The sequence below is a fragment of the Tachysurus vachellii genome, chromosome 2, assembly GCF_030014155.1.
Source record: "Tachysurus vachellii isolate PV-2020 chromosome 2, HZAU_Pvac_v1, whole genome shotgun sequence".
NCBI lineage: Eukaryota > Metazoa > Chordata > Actinopteri > Siluriformes > Bagridae > Tachysurus > Tachysurus vachellii.
In genome coordinates this window covers 23,133,493-23,153,032 of record NC_083461.1, presented here as the reverse complement: position 1 = coordinate 23,153,032, position 19,540 = coordinate 23,133,493, and the positions used below count along the sequence as shown (strand labels likewise).

The window sequence follows — 19,540 nt, the reverse complement described above, 5'->3', positions numbered from 1 at the left end:
AGCCGATCCTTCCTGAGACTCGAATCATAGCACCCATTCAGTGGGACATCATGACCGAGATCGCCGACGCCAACGCCCAAACGCAGCCTCCGATCGAGTGTCCCTCCGGAAAAACATACGTGCCGGAGCACCTGCACACCCCGCTCCTCAACCTGCTGCACGCGAGTCCGGCCTCCGGTCACCCCGGCATAACCGCGACAACTCATCTGGCCCAGAATGAGTTCTGGTGGCCGTCGCTGGCCGCAGACACACGCGAGCATGTCCACGGTTGCGCGGTGTGCCACGCCTCCAAAGCCTCTCATCAACTACCTGCGGGATTACTACATCCTCTACCCATCCCACAGCGTCCCTGGGCACACATAGCACTGGACTTTATCACAGATCTGCCTCGATCCAACAACTACACCACCATTCTGACCGTAATCGATCGATTCTCTAAAGCCTGCAGACTGATCCCGCTCACCAAACTTCCCTCCGCCTTCGAAACCGCGGAGATGCTCTGTAACCACGTTTTCCGCTTTTATGGTCTTCCAGAAGACATCGTCTCGGACAGAGGCCCTCAGTTCACCTCACGGGTCTGGAAAGCCTTCTTCAGGCGGCTAAACATTAACATCAGTCTCACTTCAGGATACCACCCACAGTCCAATGGTCAGACGGAACGCCTCAACCAGGAAATCATCCGCTTTCTCCGAACATATTGCCACCACAATCAGAACGAGTGGAGCCGGTACCTGATGTGGGCCGAATATGCCCAGAACTCTCTTCTCAAACCAGCCACTGGCCTGACACCCTTTCAGTGCGTCCTCGGCTTCCAGCCTCCCTTATTCCCATGGTCCGACACGCCCACCGACCTACCGGCCGTCGATGACTGGTTTCGTCGGAGCGGGGAGACGTGGACCGCGGCCCACCGACAGCTACGAAGAGCCGTCAGGACGCAGACAACCCAGGCGAACAGACACCGCAGGAAACATCCCGAGTACCAACCCGGCCAGTGGGTTTGGCTTTCGACTCGTGACATCCGGCTCCGCCTACCCTGCTGCAAACTCAGTCCCCGGTACGTGGGTCCGTTCCGAATCCTCAGGCGTATTAACCCCGTCTCATACCGCCTTTCACTACCGGCCACCTACCGCATTTCACCTACCTTCCACGTTTCGCTGCTAAAACCGGCCGACGAACCGAGTGAGGATCCTGACCCCTCCACGGATCTGCCCACGCCACCGCCGCTGATGGTCGATGGCGAGGAGTCCTATCAAGTTCGCGAACTGCTCGACTCCAGACGGCGTAGGGGCCTCTTGGAATACCTGGTCGACTGGGAGGACTTCGGTCCGGAGGAACGCTCATGGGTGAAAGCGGGGGACATCTTGGACCCATCGCTCACCACCGAGTTCCACCAACGGCACCCAGGGAGACCAGCACCCCGTCCTCGGGGCCGACCCCGGCGTTGTGTACGTCCTCGCGTCGGGAGCCGCTCGCAGGGGGGGGGCTCTGTCATGCGCAACGAACCACCGTGCGAGCTTCGCCATAGAGACGCTTCCCCGGAGTACTAGCGCGCTTCCGGACTACACTTCCCATCAGCCACCCTTCCTCCTGATTACCGCACCAGCTGTTCCTCATCTCCCATTCACATAAAACCACGCCTGAACTTCTTACCTGTGCGAGGTCTCGACTTGTCATTGTACAGTTATTCTGAGCGTTTCCTGTGTTCTGTCCTTCGGTTATCTCCTCTGTTTCCCTCTCTGACTTTCTGACTGTTTGCCGCCTGCCCCGACCTTTGCCTGTCCCCGATTCCGATTCTGCCTTCTGTCCTACTTAGTGGTTTGCCCATTCTGATCTCTGCTTGTCTGACCTTGCCTGTGTTTATATATTAAACTCTTTTTGCTGCAAATGGATCCACAGCCGTATGCCTCCTCCTTATTACAGTCATAAAGATTTTAGACCTTCAGAAAGAAGAGGCAACCCTGTGAGGATCTTGAAGCATCTAGAGATGTACCAGCTCCAGTCGTGTTCCGCTTCGTTATGAATTCGGACATTCAGTGAGAAGATACCGACTCCATGTGGTCTTTGAGGACAACAACCTCCTCATCTATCACAATTATCAGACTGTATCTGACTGTAGAATGGACATTATTCATAATATCACTCTACAGGGTCACCCAAATGAGGATGAGGTTCCTTTTTAAGATTTTTAAGTAATTCTTTTAGGAAGGCTCAAATTGACCCGTTTTACATTTTTACTACAATTGTTTTGTATTTGTTGTAAAGCATGTATATTTGCAAATGCATTATTAAGAGCTCAGTTCAGTACTCTATATGTGTCAGTTCAGTACTCCAAATGCCTCAGCTCAGTACTCTTTATGTGTCAGTTCAGTACTCTACAGTATATGTGTCAGTTCAGTACTCTAAATGCCTCAGTTCAGTACTTTTTCTGTGTCAGTTTAGTACCCTTTATGTGTCAGTTCAGTACTCTAAATGCCTCAGTTCAGTACTTTTTCTGTGTCAGTTTAGTACTCTTTATGTGTCAGCTCAGTTCTCTAAATGCCTCAGTTCATTACTCTTTATGTGTCAGTTCAGTACTCTTTATGTGTCAGTTCAGTACTCTGTATGTGTCAGTTCAGTACTCTAAGTGCCTAAACGCAGTAGTTTAAATGCCTCAGTTCAATACTCTAAAAGCCTCAATTCATCAATCTAAAAGCTGCAGAACTCTAAATGCCTTTTGAATGAATGAATATTTTACATGCCTCAATTCAATATTCTAAATGGCTCAGTTTAGCAGTTTATATAACTCAGTTCAGTATTGATCAGGGTAAGTAATCTAAAATTCACAGTTCAGAAGTTTTAGTGCCTCAGTTCAGGAGTTTCAGTGCCTCAGTTCAGTAGTTTCAGTGCCTCAGTTCAATAATCTAAAAGCCTCAGTTCAGGAGTTTCACTGCCTCAGTTCACAAATGCTATCTAAATTGTTTGGGATTAGGATAAAGACAATTCTGTTTTTATTTCCTGTTTTTCTGGAATGCTTTTAAAACCCCAATAGGGGTTTATAGAACAGGACTGATTTTTAAGAAATAATACTAATGTAATCTATTTACTCTGTGTAGAATGCATTCACATACTGCAAAATTGTTTGGTTTAGTCTGCAAAACTTTTCCTCTACACACTAGCAATTATCTTCCGAGTCTCCTAAGAGGACCACTTATAGTTACTGCTCTTATCTAAGTATGTACGCACATGAGTGCCTGGAGCCTTGAGTTTCCCAAAGTGTTCCAGGATGGAGATGATGGGGTTTGAGGGGATTTATTCATGGAATGCATGTATTTTCTTGTCACATAAAGAATGAAAATACAGTACACATGACTGTGTAGGAGGATTGTGGGCAGAAATTAGTCAGCACTAAGTGCAAGATATTTGGCTGAGAGGATATAAGCGAGCATGGGAGATGAAAACCCGTCCAGTATTCCTTATGAATTTGTCAGTATTACGGCAACACTGTGGTTTGATGTACGAGTGGCTGAAATTCCTAGTGATTTTTACCTCTCTATGGTTACTAACAAGAACATGCCAACCCTGAAATAACAATGTGTGAAAAGGAAAAACCCGTGTGGCTGCACTGCAGCTTGAATACATTTCACAGCGTTCCAGCACTGATAATGTTGCTATTTTAATATCTGACAATGAAGGGAGAACAGCAGAGGGAAAGGCAGCAAAAGGCTGACTCAGTAGGTGGGGTTGTGTAATAAAACAGGATCGAGACTCTAAAAACATGTTACATGTATACATTAAGTGTCAAAATTCCTTAACAGCTACTGAAATATCAGTAGCGCACACACACACTCACACACACTCACACATCTCTCTCTCTCTCTCTCTCTCTCTCTCTCTCTCTCTCTCAGGCCTAGTAGCATGTTTTTTGATACTGCTCTCCAACTGAACTTGCTATAATGAGAAGTAGTGCATGCAGTCAATAATTAGGGTATTTCTTAATTAATCAATTTGTATTTGCGAGTAAATTTATCATTCTACATATCTACCTCACCTTCCCAGCAACTTTCACTGTTTCATGAAACTTTCTAATAACATTTTCTTAATAAAAACTTTTTAATAAATAAAAAAATTATTTTTAAAATATTGTCTGAAAAAAAACTGAAAAATTAAGAACAAGACATTTGCATGTGAAAATTCATTTAGAGATTAAATCCTAAATTTAAAAAAAAATGCAAAGACGGATCTGACAGTGAGGCAGATCTCTGATAAAAAAGGATGTAGAAAAAGGTGTAGTTTTTTAATTAATCGTAGCGCTCGATTTGCCAGAGGACAAATAATACAACCAGAAGTGCTCTTCTTTTGCTTGATCTGGGGTGAGGTTATGACAAGTAGAGATGGACGTAAATCTCAAAGAGAGAGGAAATCAGTTTTGCCAAAGGCAACTTCTTAACAAAGCCCTGGCAAAGGATTAAGGAGAGATGTTTGTGGTATTGATCACAGAGAATGTCACCTGTTGGCTAATTTGCTTATGTCAAAGATATTTTATCTGAATCTGACATTTAAACATATTTTTACTATAAATTGGTATAAATATTAGGTAAAAGTGCTGGCATATTTCATTTTTCATTATTAAAATTTATTGTAATTACAGTTTGACATTTTATTGTGATGTTCCTGCTGTTTTTTTTTTCCACTAAATCAGTACAGCTTGTGATTGCAGCAGCACCTCATCCAGTAGTGTCTTGGTCTTCAAATGACTTCATATTGAGGATATAATACTTTGTACATAATGTGTAAAGCCATATTGGGTGACATAACTGCAGCAGAGAGTGTGTGCTCTGCATGTGTCCTGGATGTGTTGAGTTAAACCAGGATGCAATAACAGGATTGTCAGGGAGAATACTGACGTTATTTAGGACACATCTGGCACTAATTACATCCAAAATCCAACTAGCCATATGATATAATAAGAGAAATATGATAACAAAAATCAGAGAATGCATGCAGAGAGTGCTTTATCCATGTCAGGCATTTTATGTTCAGTTAGCATTTTAAGAGAGTTAGTAAAAATAAAAAGGCAACTGTATGGATGTAAAAAGAGGTATCTAGTTTATAGTGTATCTAGTTTACAATGAGATGAAGAGCTCAGAAATGCAAATACTGAAAATGGAAAAAAGCTAAGCGTGTTCAAATCAACCAAAAGACTTTAACTGCGATAATGTTGCTATAAAAAAGCAGTTCAGTAGTCTAAAAGCTGCAGTTCAGTACTCAGAATGTATCAGTTCAGTACTTTATACCTATCAGTTCAGCAATCTCCGTTCAGTAAGCTAAAAGTATCATTTCAGTACTGTAAATGTCTCCGTTCAGAATTTTAAATGAATCAGTTCAGCAATCTAAATGCCCAGTTTAGCATTAAATATCTCAGTACTCTAGAATAGTTATAAGAAGTATAAGTTCAGTACTGTAAATGACTCCGTTCAGTACTCAAAATGTGCTGATCAGTCCAGGATTGTAAATACCCCACTTCAGTACTCGAAATGCCCAGTTAAGCAATATAAAAATGCCTCAGTACTCTATAATAGTATCTAGTATAAGTAGTATAAGTTCAGTACTCTAAATGCCTCAGTTCTGTACTCTAAATGTATCAGTTCAGTACTCTAAATGCCTCAGTTCAGTACTTTAAATGTGTCAGGTCAGTACTCTATATGTATCAGTTCTGTGTTCTAAAAGCTGCAGTTCAATAAGCTAAATACCTCAGTTCAATCTTCTAAATGTCTCAGATCAGTATTCAAAATAGCTCAGTTCAGCAGTTTCTATAATTCAGTTTATTTTAACTCTACACAATCAGGGTAATCTAAAATCTGCATTTCAGACATTTAAATGTCTTAGTTCAGGAGTTTCAATGCCTCAGTTCAATACAGTAAATGCCTCAGTTCAGTATTCTCAATGCTTCAGGGAAGAAAACATCCTTACTGATCTCTATACAGTACTGGTAGCTCAGTAATTCTTAGTTCAAATCTCAGGGCTGCTAAAGAGCAACTGTTGAGCAAAGCCTTTAATCTTCAGCTCTAATCTTTGCTTAGGTTAGGTTTTAATTTGGAAAGTAAGTCAATTTGGACAAAAATATACACCAAATAAATAAAAACACATAGAAGCAAGTTATGCGAACAGGTCTTATACAAAACGGAGAGGAGAAAAAACTTCAGACCACAAACAATACCTTAATTCTTTATAATCTATTATTTTGCAATTTGAAAAAAAAAACCCAAAAAACTTTGTTCTCTTTAGTATTTATTGATATTTTGTGTCATGTTTTCAGTAAGTAATTCGAATGACTCAGTCCAAATTTACAGACCAGACGACAGAGAGGACTATATGAAAGCACAATAGGCCAATGGTCAGAAGCTGGCAGCGCTTCATCTGACTCAAAAAGTTTGGAATCCAAATAGTCAAAATCTTCGTTCTCCGCGAGAAACTCCCTCACTGCTTCACTGGCCCACAGGCAGTTTAGTGTGCCTCCAGATTTTGGATTATGTATTGATCCATTAGGGCTATTTTACAATCTTCAGTGAACACTTAAACCCATTCATAGGTTTCATAGCCTACCCCAGAGTCATAGCGGATCATAGAATACCCCAGGAACCATGGCAGAAGGTGGGAAAACACCCTGATTATTACTCAAAGCCATTTTACCATCACAAATCCACCAACCTGCATGTTTTTGAATGGTGGAAATAAACTGTAGAACCAGGAGGAAACCCATTCAAACATGTGCAAAACTGCATACAGACAGTAACCTGAGCTCAAAATTGAACCAGGAATTCTGGAGTTGTGAAGCAACGGAACCACTCTGAGACACCTGGGCTTTAAAATTGTTTTAGTCAGCAGTGGAATTCCAGATAGAAAAATAATCTTGGTAGAGTTCATGTACTTATATAACCCACATACTGTATGCTTAACAAAATGTACTAAAAAAATAATCGTTATTGGACTACTTACTCTGTAGCTCATTTTTTCTTATACGAAAAAATGTCAGTACAGTCTGTGCAGTCTATACGACAGGCAAACAAACAGAGCTGTGTAACATGACTGGGAGGTTTCACTGGTTATGCTACAGAATTATGAAACAAACCCCTCCTCTTCCACAGAACAGTATAGCCATGACTTATCTAAAATAAGGCAGCTGTTGATAAGACTACAGGCGTGTTTATAAGCACCAGTCAAGAGTTGGGTGGGAGAGCACACCAGCTGTCAGGAAACTAAAGTAAACTTTTGTACAAGCATACAATACGATGTACTGTACATACACATTTTCTTCAAATCTCACGTTTTGCACGAGGATACTGTTCTGTTTATGAATAAACATTAAGCACTTAAAAATGAGATATAAGACCACTTCCTCAAATCGTATGAGGGCCCTGCTGTGTTCAAGAAAGGCCCAACACAACTGCATTTTGTATTTTGTGTGTATACGGCTAATTTCGTGGATGTAGATTCGCTAAATAAAAAATAACTTTTGACTTTATATCATACAATGTAAAAAAAATATTTATTTATTTATATCTGGGTGTCTCACAGAAGACTCTTTTGAGTCTGGTTCCTTTCAAGGTTTTCTCCTCATTTCCGCACATTTGAACTTTTCTGTTTTGATCATGTGGGTTATAAATTTACATCTGTTGTTGCTTTGTGACAATTTCTATTATTACAAGCACTACAGGAATAAAAATGAATTGAACTGAAGTGAATTGAATAAAAAAAATAGCACTAAAGAAAATCAATAAAAGAATGTTGTTACATCTGCAGTCTTTCGGACTTTAACCTGCTATTCGTTCATTCACAAATTTGTAAATTTGGGATTTACTTTCTGATGAGAACTTGGTTAGGGAAAGAATACTCGTCCTTGGATGTAATACTCGTCCTGATCACAATCCACCTGAAAACTCAACAAGTCAAAATTTCTCAGTCATATAGTTTAGATTAGATTAGATTCAACTTTATTGTCATTACACATGTACAAGTACAAGGCAACGAAATGCAGTTTAGGTCTAACCTGAGTGCAATAGTAGCAAGTGCAGGATATACAGTTTGTACAAGATTTAAATAAGTTAAGTAAGTGGTAATATGGAGTGATTTACATTTGTGTGCATACTATGAACAAATATATAGATCTACATAAGGATATGTGCTGTAACAAAATATATGGTTAATACTATAAACAGTAATTTACAGATATGTATGTTCTATGAATATAATATACAAATGAATATATATATATGTACTATGAATATAATGTACAGATGAATATATATATGTACTATCAATATAATGTACAGATGAATATATATATTCTGTGAATATAATATACAGATGAATATGCTGTATTTGTGTTATGAACATAATATACAGATGTCTATTACTATAAACTAAAATTTGCAGATTTATATGATGCCTTCCATCTGTGAATAAATGTACAACTGTTCTGTAATTGTAATTATTAAAGGGATGGAGAGACCCAGAGGCGATTTGGCAACATCTGCTTTGAATGATTAGATTCATAACTGGCCAGCATTGCATTAGACCATGAACATTAATGATGTGTTCGGTGTTCCATGGCCATTGCCAAATACTGTTCACAACATAACAGTGGTTATGTTCTACTAATTCGCGGTATGACGCAGCTAACATTGAAATGACTTGTCAGGTTAATTGTAACTAGCGGTGCGTTGACTATGCAATGGCCGTCATCAGACAGGAACACATTAAACGTACTCAAAGTCAGATGACCAGGAGGTACAAGTAACAAAACAGTTCCATCTTCTAACCAAAATGAAGAAATCCTAATATTTTTTGAGGTTTCAGCTAAAGTTTTAACAGTTAACACAAGATCAAGTCACATATTCATGAAGAGTCATCAATCTCCTCGAGACGGAGGCCTGTTTAACAGGGTGTATGATCATGAGGAAACTCACAGAGACACACAAGATAAGCCCAGACCAGTGACTGCTCAAACAATTCACTGTTTTGATGATGTCATCAACGGAAGTCTGAAGTCTCAGTAGCAGCAGCGGACATCTTTAATCCTATTAGAGCTGATAAGACCAAATGTTTAACCATTAACCAGCTTTGGCAAGCTTCCTACTACTGCAGCATAAATGACAACGGCTGCTTGCTCAGTGATTGTGAAGAGGAAATCTGGACAAGTGTCATGTATATTAAACCACCACTGAATAAAGCTGTCCTCAAGCTTGTTTTTTTAAGAAATCATCGTTATTCCGTCATGCTGTAACCATCACTTTCTTGAGATAATGTCAATTTTATGATCAACTTGTCAATGCATTCGATGTAGAAGCATGATATGAATAAACTGCAAATTGCATAAGCTTAAAAATAACATTCAATGTCATGAGAGTGAATCCACTTAATTCTAGTACTTCAGCCTATCTTCCAGTGACAGAAACTGACAGGCTCTCTGCAATCTGTCATCTTAGAGTCTTTAAAACTCAGAGAAAGAGCAATCAGGAAGTGGAGGGAAAGAGAGAGAGAGAGAGAGAGAGAGAGAGAGAGAGAGAGAGAGAGAGAGAGAGAGAGAGAATTTATTAAACAAGATTAACCCCAGATTCACTCTACAACACGTGAGTTTTATGTCGTATTAATAGTAATAAATGCTATATAAATTTTTGATGTAGATAAAATCCAGTTGGGAATCCAGAAGAGTGTGTCATTGTTGGTTGAATATAATTACTGATATTATAAGAATTTGAATGTAATTATGTCATCTCATTTACAAGCAATATAACTAGATCATCTTAATGAATTCACGCACAATAAATTCACCTTTATCGCCTGGAATCACACTTTTACAACACCTTACTTTTATTCTTATTTTTACTTTTATTTATTTCACACAATGTAAGAAAACAAATGTTTACCTGGAGCTCGCACCACGCCACTTCCACTGTGGTCTCTGTGTCCAAACCTTTATACACGGTCTTAAACGAACCCCTTCCGATCTCCACGTTAAACTTCAGGTATCGGCCATCGGGAGATGTAGCCACAGCTTTGGTCTCCACGTCCTCCTTCTCCTCTTGCTCCCATCGGCTGTCGAGTCGTTGGATCAACTTTGGGTTGCTTTTTGTGTTCTCGATGTCCGAATCCGAGCTGGCACCGTGCGCAACGATCACCGGAACCGCACCGTCCCACTGCGCTTTGGATGGTGCGGACTGCGGAGACGCCGAAGACGGAGGAGTATCGACAGCTTTTGATTCCTCAGTCTGTCTTTCGGCTAAGACATTTTCGTCGGACCATGATGGCGCGCTGTAAAACTGTGGCTCCAGCTCCAGTTTGTGAAGCACGTACGAGTTCCTCCTGGCGCTCAGTGCGTGCGCTCGGAGCGGCGGCACCAGGGACAAACAGTCCGCGTCCAGATCAACAGGTAAACTCGGGAAGCCGAGCCCGGACACCTCCACTTCTGCATGGGACATGCTGACAATGAGTCTAGGGACCGCTAGCAGAATCAAATATGTACTTTTTTCTTCTTACATCCAGTTCAGCGAGAGTCCTTCGTTATTCGTGGAGTTATAACCGGTGACCGGAGCGAGGACATCATGTTCCGGTGCTGATTGTATTAGAGTCAGTCCTTATTTATTTATTGCTTGAAAGTTGAATCAATTACAAGAATGAGCAATAATTTATTCACTACTTAGTTAAAGAGTCCTGCATTCATGAATCAGCAAAATAAACGTTTTCTTTTAGCAAAACAAATAAACCATTACCTCAAGCAGAGTGTCCAGCAATCAGAAACGGACGACTTAACGAATGCACGCGCACTCGGTAATTAACACGAGCTCTGCACGGCTTGTTCTGAACGTCTGAGCGCGAGTCCAGCAGTGTCTCTGTGTGCGTGTTCGAGTCCCGCCTACTGCTGTACCTGAGACTATGGCGTGCGCTGCTGTACCAAACACCCTCCCATTCTCCACGTGCCACGACCTAGACACTACGACCACCACTACTTCAAAAGCAAGATCCTTACCTTTTCGTGCCCAGCTTGATGCTTTCATATACATCATACACAGTATGGTCAAATGTATGTGGACGCCTCATCACACCCATCTGTGTTCGTTCCTTCCACAAAGTAAGAAGCACACAACTGGGCTTTGTGTGCTGTAGCATGACATTTTCCCTTCACTGGAACGAAGAGATGCAAACCTGTTAAGGCATGACAATGCCCCTGTGCACAAAGCTCGTGAAAGGAATGAAGACCCATCAGTTTTCCACATTTTATTGTTTTACAGATTTACACTAGATTAAACTGACTTTTTTGTATTAGGACACAGTGGTCAGCATGATTGTGTCACACCTCCAGGAGGTTGCGGGTTCGATTTTCTACCTCTGCACTATGTTGAATGGCGTTTGCAGTTCTCTTTATGCTTTGTAGGTTTTCTTAACAGTTATCTTCTCTGGTTATCTCCGCTTGTCCAAAGACATGTGTTGTAGGCTGATTGGCATCACTAAATTATCTATAGTGAATGAATCGGTGTGTTTGTGTGTACGTGCAATTGTGCCTTGCAATGGGTTGGCTTTTCAAGTGCTCTAGGTTTCCTTGCAATCCCATGTAGGATAAATGGTACAGCATAAAGATGAATGGATGGATGGATGGATGGCTATAATAAATAAATAAATTGCTATAATTCCTAAATGGTTAATGCAATATTTTTGTAAAAACACTTCAATTAATGATTCATAAATGTTATGAGGTAAACAGAGGCAAAATGGCACAATAATGCGTCTCTGTCCAAATACTTATGGACCCAAATATACAACATGTGTACAAACCTGAAGTGTCGGAATACTTTCCAAATCTAATGAGCTCAAACCTACTGTGTGTTAATATCCCTGCTGTTTAATATCCAGGTGGGTTTCCCCATCACCTTCATATAACCACTCCACTACTTGCTCAAGCACAGATTGATAGATGATACCCTGAAGGCCTGAAGGATCAAGTCGAAGCGTACATTCCAAGAGCAGAACTTTTTCAGAAGGCATCACAATCCGATGTATCTTGAAAAATACCTTGTGGTATAGCTAATGTGAATAAACCTATGGCTGTTTTATACTGTACCAGCATTTGGAACTGCTTGTTGTGTTTTCACTGTATGTTCATTAACAAACACACAAAAAAAATGTAACTAACAATTTAGACAAAATATCTAGGATATTTCTTAGTTTGGCATCAAGAATTAACATATTTAGAAACAAAATGAATTGTTTCTTAAAGTTCCCTCTTCTTAAAGTGGTGAGCTTTTTTAAAAAAATAAATAAATAAATAAATAAATACCTAACCATCCTTAGTAATAGACTATAGATTAACACCATTGCAAATGTCAGCTCAGTCACACTTACACTTCCTGTGAGTAAAGAAGTTACTCATTATTTAAAATGTTGACCTGAGCAGAAGGTTGGGAGTTCAAATCCTACTGCTGTTCCCCCTGAGCAACGCCCCTTGACCTTAAACTGCTCAGTTGTATAAATGAGATAAATTTAAGTTGCTCAGGATAATGATGTCTGGCAAATGCTGTAAATCATAAACAGGCCTGTCAGTTTAGCCCCTCAGACTAGTCATGAGGCAGAGCTGTAAATGAAACTTGAATGAATGGCCATGTGGTTGCCATATGGTTTATAAATCCTCATTAAATTTATACATATTCGAGTTCGAGTTTCCCGAGTCAATAACTGCTGAGCTAAACTCCCTTATTACACAAACAACACCTCTTTTTTATAGTAGTAATGGAGAGAGGCAGCTTCAACCCAATTTTCCTCAAAATCAGCTTTCCTCCGCGTTGGACAAAATACATGTCTCTACAGTATGTGCGAACACCTAAGACAGATTTCAAGGGACCGTCTGCAAAGTGCAAAACCCGAAAAGCGGGTGATTCATACAAGAAATATAAGAAAATCATAAAAATTATACAAAAAGACATTTCCCCAAATAAGTGTTGTAATATAACTATCAGGACATCAGTGATGTGTGAGCTGGTGACAGTACAGTGTATTACAGTGAAGTTGACTGTTTTTTAGTATTCGCTTTTCGGGTTTTGCACTTTGCAGACGGTCCCTTGGAATCTGTCTCAGGTGTTCCCACAGAGACTTAGAGAGAGACTTGTGTATTTTGTCCACCTCGGAGGAAAGCCGATTTTGAGGAAAATTGGGTTGTAGCTGCCTCTCTACATTACTACTATAAAAAAAAAAAGAGGTGTTATTTGTGTAGTAACACCCTTTAGTTCAGGAGTTATTGACGCGGGAAACTCGAACTCGAATATGCGGCCAACTTTACTTAAGTACCCCTATTTACATATCTAACAGACACGGATCAAGATCACTAATTTGGATCTCTTTTGGTGTCCACTACACTACTGTCTGCCTATTGTCTGATGCTAGGTAGGTGGGTTAATATGGGTTTGTAATAGCAGATTTGGTTGTAAATTGTAAATAATTTTATTGTTATAAACTTTCAAATTACACTAGGCCATCTCACTGTATCCAAAAGACAGATATTGCTGCTGAATTGACAGTTGTAAGACACAATATGCCTGAAGTATTGGAAAAGTCACGCAAAACTTGTGACTTTGTTAAATTTCTTTAAACCTGCAAATATCTGTCTTTTGGATACAGTGAGATGACCTAGTGTAATTTGAAAGTTTATAACAATAAAATTATTTACAATTTACAACCAAATCTGCTATTACAAACCCATATTAACCCACCTACCTAGCATCAGACAATAGGCAGACAGTAGTGTAGTGGACACCAAAAGAGATCCAAATTAGTGATCTTGATATCTATATCATATATATATATATATATATATATATATATATCTATATATATCTCTCTCTCTCTATATATATATATATATATATATATATATATATATATATATATATAATTAAACAAATAAATCCAAAGTAAATAAATAAATATATATTTTTTCCCTTTGGTTTTATTTGTTTAATTATATTACCTGAATCTTCCGATATTGTTCAAATGAAGACAAAATACTGGTATGTTTAACTATTTGAAAAAAAAAACCCACAGGCTTTCATGAGGTGTCTGAATATTTTCACATGACTGTGTATATATTTACATTTCTGGCATTTAGCAGAATCTCTTATAGAGTGACTTACAATTTATTTCAATTTATACAACCAAGCAATTACGGGTTAAGGGGCCCGTAAGTGGCATCATGGTGGACCTGGGATTTGAACTCATGACCTTCCGATCAGTAGTCTGATACCTTAGCCATTAAGCTACCACATCCCTACATACATCAGTATTTAGGAATCAAGAAGAACAGGCAAATATAGCATGTTGCGCACTAGAAAAGAATCGAAACTAGAAAACATGTGCTTGTAAAAAGGAAAAGGAATAAAGGTAAACTAGAAAAACATTCAAGACTAAGCAGAATAAAAGAGCTTTGTTTATATGTGATTTTGAGGCTGATATGATGATGATCAGTGTATCGGCTTCAGATGATCAAACCAAAAAATGAGAAAAGAAAACCCTCTTATTTTATTTTTACAGTATTATCATGGTATTAAAGGTGGTGTTATACAGCCACAGATACGAAGAACAGTGCTACTGGAAAGTTTCAGCAACCGAACTGCCAGAACTGGCAAAAGGACAATTGGTTTGTATGTTCATGAGTTTTTTAAAGGAAGCATCAGGTGACTCCCAGTAAGAATTAGAAGTTTTGTGGAATCACATAGAGGAGATATTTAAGTAGAATGAGAGTCTACCAGAATTTACAGCATTAAAAGTAAGAGAAAATTAAACTGACTTAAAAATAGACATGAATAGACTCACTGAATAGGCTTCTAAATCGTCTCCAGTTTGTCAGTTGTAAAATTCGGAATAGTTCCAACAAGGAAATTATTAATGTATTTAGGTTTATCTATACAGATCTATCATACATCATGACGGTCAATGCAACGATTGCGTAATGGAGTGCTATGATGCTTTGGGCTGGGTTTCCACTCCCATCTTAAGACTGAGAACTTTTTTTTTCTTTCTTCCTTTTTCTTTCAGGTTTCTGCATTTGAAAGTCATGCGCCAGGATATCCAAAGCCTAAAGCCCTGTCCATCAGAGTGATGAACCCAATAGATCGAAACATATAATAAAAACTGGGCTTTCAACACTGTCCAAGAAAAAAAATTGACTTGGTTAATCAGAAGAATTTGACTCCTTTGCCATCGTCCATCGTGATGATCTCTGCTTTGCCTTCAGCCTGCAAGGCCTGCAGGGCACGCATCAGCATCCACTCCTCCAGCCCGTGGAACTCTGGGAAATGAAATGCACAGTCATTCACTTGCATGTGTTTCGGTACACGATCGTTAAACGTTACTGACCCCGAAATTTAAGAACAGATTTCTTTGTATTCTAAGTTAAATCTTCAGCTGAATTATTCAGTATGATGGAGATTCATTGTCTAAAAACAAAAGAAAGGCAAATTACAGCTTTACATATTCATGATTTTTTTTTTCAAATAGCCTGTTTCAAAAGTAACAACTTATATAAGGACCAGCATTGGAAATGCTTCAAATACACAAATTAAACCAGTAACTACTTTTATTTTCTAAAAAAAAAAAAAAATCAGTTGATATAATGCAAAGAATAAGGAAGAAGGAATGGAACTGCATTAACCCTTGTATTTTCCTCGGGTCTATCTGACCCAGCTGGAAGGTTTAATGAAAGTTTAATGTGTCATAACTTGGGTTTTCTTCCACATATTTGCCTGAAATTTACCAGGATTGTTCCAAATTATGAACTTTGCTAGTAAAATTAATTTTGTCTATTTTCATTGAACTATGTGTTCGGACCAACATATACTTTTTGTATCCTCCAGGGTCAGTTGGACCCGGCCACATTTAGTGGGGCAATAGGTCACACTTTTGCCCTTTTCAGCGCAATAAACATACATACAGACACATAAATGCACACATAAAATGTCCACTAACACATGCACCCAAAACACACACTCAGGCACACACACGCACAATTAGGGCATTGCATTTTATTAGGCCTCCAGAAAAAAAAAAGCTACATAATTGTAAATATTTCACACTTTTGATATGCCTTTGCCTAGCAGAGGGCAAAATATGAGCTACCGAAATGATGCTACACACACATGCACACACACACACACAAATGTATCAAATGTAAGGCTGATCACACAGAATGGTGATAATTGTATAATTTTTGATTTATAAGCATTCAAGTCAAATTGCTGACATTAAAAATGGTCAAAATGGTTTCAAAGCAATCTTCTGGCTTTGAAATATACCAGCCTGTAATTGTGCATTAACTTTTGTGCCTCTATAGTGAAAATAATTCAAAATTTCTTTTTTTTTACTAAACAATTAGGCATTTTTGTATATAAATAAGGTTTATTATACAAAATATTAAAGTTTAAGTTAAGTAGATTAAGTTGTTGCAAAATATATGTTAATATGTTGGAAACAAGTTAGACTAAAAAGGTGAAACAAAATGGCTATCATATATACTTCATTTTTTATAAGCAGTAAAACAGACAAGGTCAAGTTGACTCTGCGCTCCTAATTTGCATAGGAATTCAGGTAAGGAAAACAGGAGCGTTAAACATCAGTACAAGCAAATATAAAATGATGTGTTGTTTAATAAATAAAATATTATAACTGTCTGCAAACTGCTTTCCTTAAATATTTGGTATTATTAAGGGAAATTTAGCTTTTTATGTTACAAAAAACCCACAAAGCCCTTCATCACACGACATTTTATAGATCTATCTTATTCGAAGCATCAATTTGAAAAGTTAAGGTGTTGAATGACCAATCAAAAGGTTGTGAGTTTGAATCCCAGTTCCACCAAGCTGCAACTCCTGAGCAAGGCCCCATCAATTATTCAGCTTTATGCCACTTTATGCCTTTATGTTTATCTACCTGCCCTCTACTGCCATGCTGCTACTTCCTTTACCTTAAAGTGATTAATTAGAGGTTCCTTATAAATCTCTGTTCCTGTTAATACTGTAACTTGTAACTGGTCTTGACTACTACTCCTGCAACTCAGGCCTTGTTAACCAAGTGCCCTTGTTAAGCCAAGTCTCGGTTGTCTTCTTCTTTAACTATCTTGTACTTGTTTCTACCTTTTGATCTAAATGTGATCTAAACCCAAGAAGTGAATCTTGTTTGAACCTTTCTCTTTGACCCTTTCCTTACGATTTCCTTATGGATAATGACTTGGGTGGACAAAATTCTGTATTTTATCACTGCAATAAAATTCTGTTATAAGATTAGTTAGGACACTTTTGGGTGTCTGTGTGTAGAGTACTGTGACTGCGTTGAGCTGCCGGGGAGCAATTGACGGGAAAACGGAGGTGTGTGAGCCGCCTGCTGGCCAAACAATTCACTTGGTATAGAAATACCAAGACAGATACCAATAGACAGAACAACTTAAGCTTTACTATATATTAATATATAAAGGCTTACATACCTTCGCTTTCTGTGTCATCGCCGTTAGACAGCTCATAAAGTGTAAACACAGAGTTGACCAAGCCATTTTTAGACACCTAAAGAAAAAACAGGGATCAGTTAGTGTGTTTAATCTGTACAGTCAGGAGTACAATGTCTGCTGCTTATAGTTTGTGTGGGGTGGGGGGTTGGGTTTACTGTGTTACTGTGCTAATCTTTTCTTTCTGTATGTTTGAACTGGATGAACGGATTTCCTTTGGAATCAATCCATCCATCCACCCATCCAACCATCCAGTGTATAAAATGGTTCAGTAACAACTGGGTTATAGTTATAGAAATAGTACATTATACATGAGAGGTCCTGATTACACACTCATACACCTCATACACACACTCATACACACACACACACACACACACACACACACACACACACACACATCCTGCAGCACAATCATTGGCACACAGTGAAAACTGACTTCATGGTTAATGGTTTATTAAAGCGGCTTACTCGGAAAAAGAAAAATTAAAAAAAAAGTTGAATTAAAATAAATTTTATTCATTTAAATTTTATTTAATTTTAAAATACATTGTAGAATGCGAAAAAGTGAGAAAAAATTAATTTTAAAAATTGAAAAATAAATTGAAAATTTAGAATTTTATTTATTTATAATCTTTTAACATAAAGCTCTCACGCATATATTATTGGAACAACAGAGCCATACAAAAGGCATAAATATAAACAGACATTCGCCTCTTCTACAGAGGCGTCTCCCATCTTGCTGCGAGTGATAAACGATATCAGAGCTCACCCATTGATAAATCAGCTTGCCCCATTCCTCAGGTCTTCGCCACATGATTAAACAGCGTGTTTTGTTTTTGTCAATCCATTCCAGGTTCCCTGCAGTCAGAAGCAACAGTGATGGCGCCATTTTGGACTCCAATCTCTGGACATTGTAGAGACCAGACTGCGTTTTGAAAACACACGAGAATTCAAGAGAGATCACAACTCACCTTTTTTCCTCAGTTCCTCAAAGACGACTTGTATGGACTCGACGGAAAGTTTTCCTGAACAGCTGAAGTCAAGGTGATTAGGAGGAAAGGATAAAAAACCTCTTACTTCAGAAACTAGGAATTTAAAGATCAGAGGAGTCATGCTAGTTTATATGTAATGCTGACTCTTGTTATATGAATGAAAATATAACTTGCATAGATAAAAAACAAAGGAGGTGTTACAGATAGATAGATAGATAGATAGATAGATAGATAGATAGATAGATAGATAGATAGATAGATAGATACATATCACCCTCCCTGACTGGCAGCTATCATACACTATTTTCCAAAAGTTTGTACACCCCTGACCATCACACACACACGTGCTTGTTTATATATTCCTCCCATCAGCTGTTATAATGCACTAAAAACTGTGATATTTCTAAGTATGCATTAGCTACTGTACCCTAAAAACATCTGTGTGTGTGTGTGTGTGTGTGTGCGTGTGCTTAAAGGATACTCTCGATCTTCTTGTTGTTGAACATGGGGCTCTCCTGTACCTCCAGTACGTCCATAGTGTAGAGTTTCCTGTGTCTGCAGTATGACAGGGTGAGAGAGCACCAAGCCGCCAGCTGCTTCTGCCTGGTGTCAGCATTGGGCTGTAGTCTAATAACCATAACAAACAGGGTTAAACCCCCTACCACAGCCCAGCTCCACCCAATACTGAAGCTAGTCACATTAAACTTACAGCTTGTTAAAAACTCATTCAATAGTCCTGAAATACATCGATGTTCATGATTTCTGTCACTACTTAGTGTAATAAGTTAACACATTAGCACTAAGGCTAGAACTCACTCACACACTCACTCACTAACACTCTCTCTCACTCTCAATCACTCACTCACTCACTCATACATATACACACACACACATACACTCACTCATATACACACACACACACATACACTCACTCATACATATACACACACACACACACACACACACTCACTCATACATATACACACACATACACTCACTCATACATATACACACACATACACTCACTCAT

The 19,540-nt window shown here is 38.9% G+C and overlaps 2 protein-coding genes across 2 annotated transcripts in view; both read right to left on the bottom strand.

Annotated features, from left to right (window-relative positions):
• wnk4a (WNK lysine deficient protein kinase 4a) overlaps positions 1-10,978 on the bottom strand; it is a 41,017-nt gene extending 30,039 nt beyond the window's left edge. The window contains exon 1 of the mRNA XM_060863866.1: positions 9,906-10,978. Coding sequence (XP_060719849.1) covers positions 9,906-10,457 — 552 coding nt within the window. The 5' untranslated portion in view covers positions 10,458-10,978. The remainder of the gene's footprint in view (positions 1-9,905) is intronic.
• A 3,540-nt stretch (positions 10,979-14,518) lies between these two features.
• vps25 (vacuolar protein sorting 25 homolog) overlaps positions 14,519-19,540 on the bottom strand; it is a 7,262-nt gene continuing 2,240 nt past the window's right edge. The window contains exons 2-6 of the mRNA XM_060863865.1: positions 18,992-19,137; positions 18,490-18,543; positions 18,288-18,376; positions 17,498-17,573; positions 14,519-15,310 (exon numbers count right to left, since the gene is read on the bottom strand). Of these exons, the coding sequence (XP_060719848.1) occupies positions 15,198-15,310; positions 17,498-17,573; positions 18,288-18,376; positions 18,490-18,543; positions 18,992-19,137 (478 nt within the window). The 3' untranslated portion in view covers positions 14,519-15,197. The remainder of the gene's footprint in view (positions 15,311-17,497; positions 17,574-18,287; positions 18,377-18,489; positions 18,544-18,991; positions 19,138-19,540) is intronic.